A 1,667-nucleotide genomic window follows, 5' to 3' on the forward strand; every position below is an offset into this window, starting at 1 on the left:
TTTGAAATATAAAGAGGGGAATTCTAGTTAAACATATGTTTCTTGATATCCTGATTTTCTCTGAAAATTTGCCTGAAGAGTATTTTGCACTTGAGTATGTGTGTATGGAGGGGTAGGCTCGGCTCATCCTCTGAAAGAAATACTGCTTATCAATAATACAAGGAAATCACAATATTAGGAAATCCAAATATTAGCCAGTAAATATCACATTTACAATTTTGATTTAATAAGTTAATATTTCGCTTACTGCTAAATGTAATGATATGGAAGCTGGACTTGAACTGTTAATGGAGCTGCAGTCGCCTTCCTCGAAGTGTTGCTTCTGAATCAAATGTGTCGATAATCTGAGAAACGTTAATGTCGTAAGATCTTTCTAAGCACAACACAGCTAAACTAAAAAATTTTTCTTGACCCATAGTGCTACGAACGTATGTTTTTAGCCGTCTCAGGCGCGAAAAGGAACTGGTTGCGGAACTGACAGGCACGGTTAGAAAAGTCTTATAAACTTGGTTCAAGTTTGGGAAGAATTCGTAAAGGTTCAATTAAAAAAAAAAAAAAAAATAGACGCGATGAAAAATCATTTTCAGTCTATCTCTCTGCACACAAATTGGAGACAGCTGTTAACTCTGATATCAGCTCAACTTTGGGGATTTTGTAGGTGTTGCTGACAATTGTGATACTTTCTGCTGATGGCTTGTGTAGATGTCTTGGGGGGGAATGAAGAATCTGCATATCATTTTCTTTGAATTCGTATTGCTAATATCTGCCACAAGGATGTCAATAACGGAATAATACACTTCGCGTCTGTAATATTCAGCTGCTGTCTTACACTCGGAAGAAGTTTCACCACCATCCAATGCTCGTGGGACTCGTGTTCTTCGTGTAACGTTCGGTGCACTGCACCCCATGGTTTCTGCAATTTCTTCTGTTTTTTTCCACAGCATATTGAAACATTTCTCACTCCGTAAGGACTGAAGGTTGCAGGTAGTGGCTTCCGACAAATTTTTCACAGTAGAAAAATTGGCACGTGTATGCTGTAAGTGCATGGACAGTTGATTCGTGTATTCAAAAACACGTCTCATCAGTTTAAGACGAAACAGAAATAAAAAGTCATGAACATTTTTTAACAGAAAATGCGCGTCTGGGCCGTAAATTTGATCGTGAACTACTATTTCCTCTAAAGTTTCAACTACTGGTCCAAAATTTTCTAAAACTGCACGAATAGCTTCTAATCTACAGTTCCATCTAGTGTCGCTCAAAGATTTTAATGTTATCAAATACTTTGACGATGCTTCTACGAAGGAATGCAAACTACTCAGAACACCAAATATATTTCGAATCGCAGACGCTTCTCCGCACACATCAACAATGCATAAGTTCAAAATGTGAGCGTAACAATGAATATAAATGGTTAAATCGTTCACGTCCCTGATCCTCTTTGCAACACCAGAGTGTTGACCACGCATAGCGGCTGCACCATCGTAACATTGCCCTCGAATGTTATCTACTTTCAGACCCAGTGATATTAACACATTTGTTAACAGTTTGGATAAACTTTCACCGTGTTTTTTCTGTGTTGTGAAACCCGATAAAACTTTCGTGAATATTAAGTATCGCAAAACAATTGATGCTTGTTCATGTAGCTTCAAATCTTGAGTTTCATCCAT

At 37.8% G+C, this 1,667-nt stretch overlaps 1 protein-coding gene across 1 annotated transcript; it reads right to left on the reverse strand.

The window, feature by feature from the left end:
• Positions 1-632: 632 nt before the first annotated feature.
• On the reverse strand, positions 633-1,667 carry LOC145667685 (zinc finger MYM-type protein 1-like). The gene has a single exon (XM_081735144.1). It carries the CDS (start codon positions 1,665-1,667, stop codon positions 633-635), a length of 1,035 nt encoding a protein of 344 aa, XP_081591270.1.

This window comes from Thermobia domestica, chromosome 13 (genome assembly GCF_964235325.1).
Source record: "Thermobia domestica chromosome 13, izTheDome1.hap1.1, whole genome shotgun sequence".
Classification (NCBI taxonomy): domain Eukaryota; kingdom Metazoa; phylum Arthropoda; class Insecta; order Zygentoma; family Lepismatidae; genus Thermobia; species Thermobia domestica.

What these genes read in the sequence shown, in the direction of transcription:
- LOC145667685 (XM_081735144.1), bottom strand. Translation starts at nt 1,667, where the DNA reads ATGGATGAAACTCAAGATTTGAAGCTACATGAACAAGCATCAATTGTT.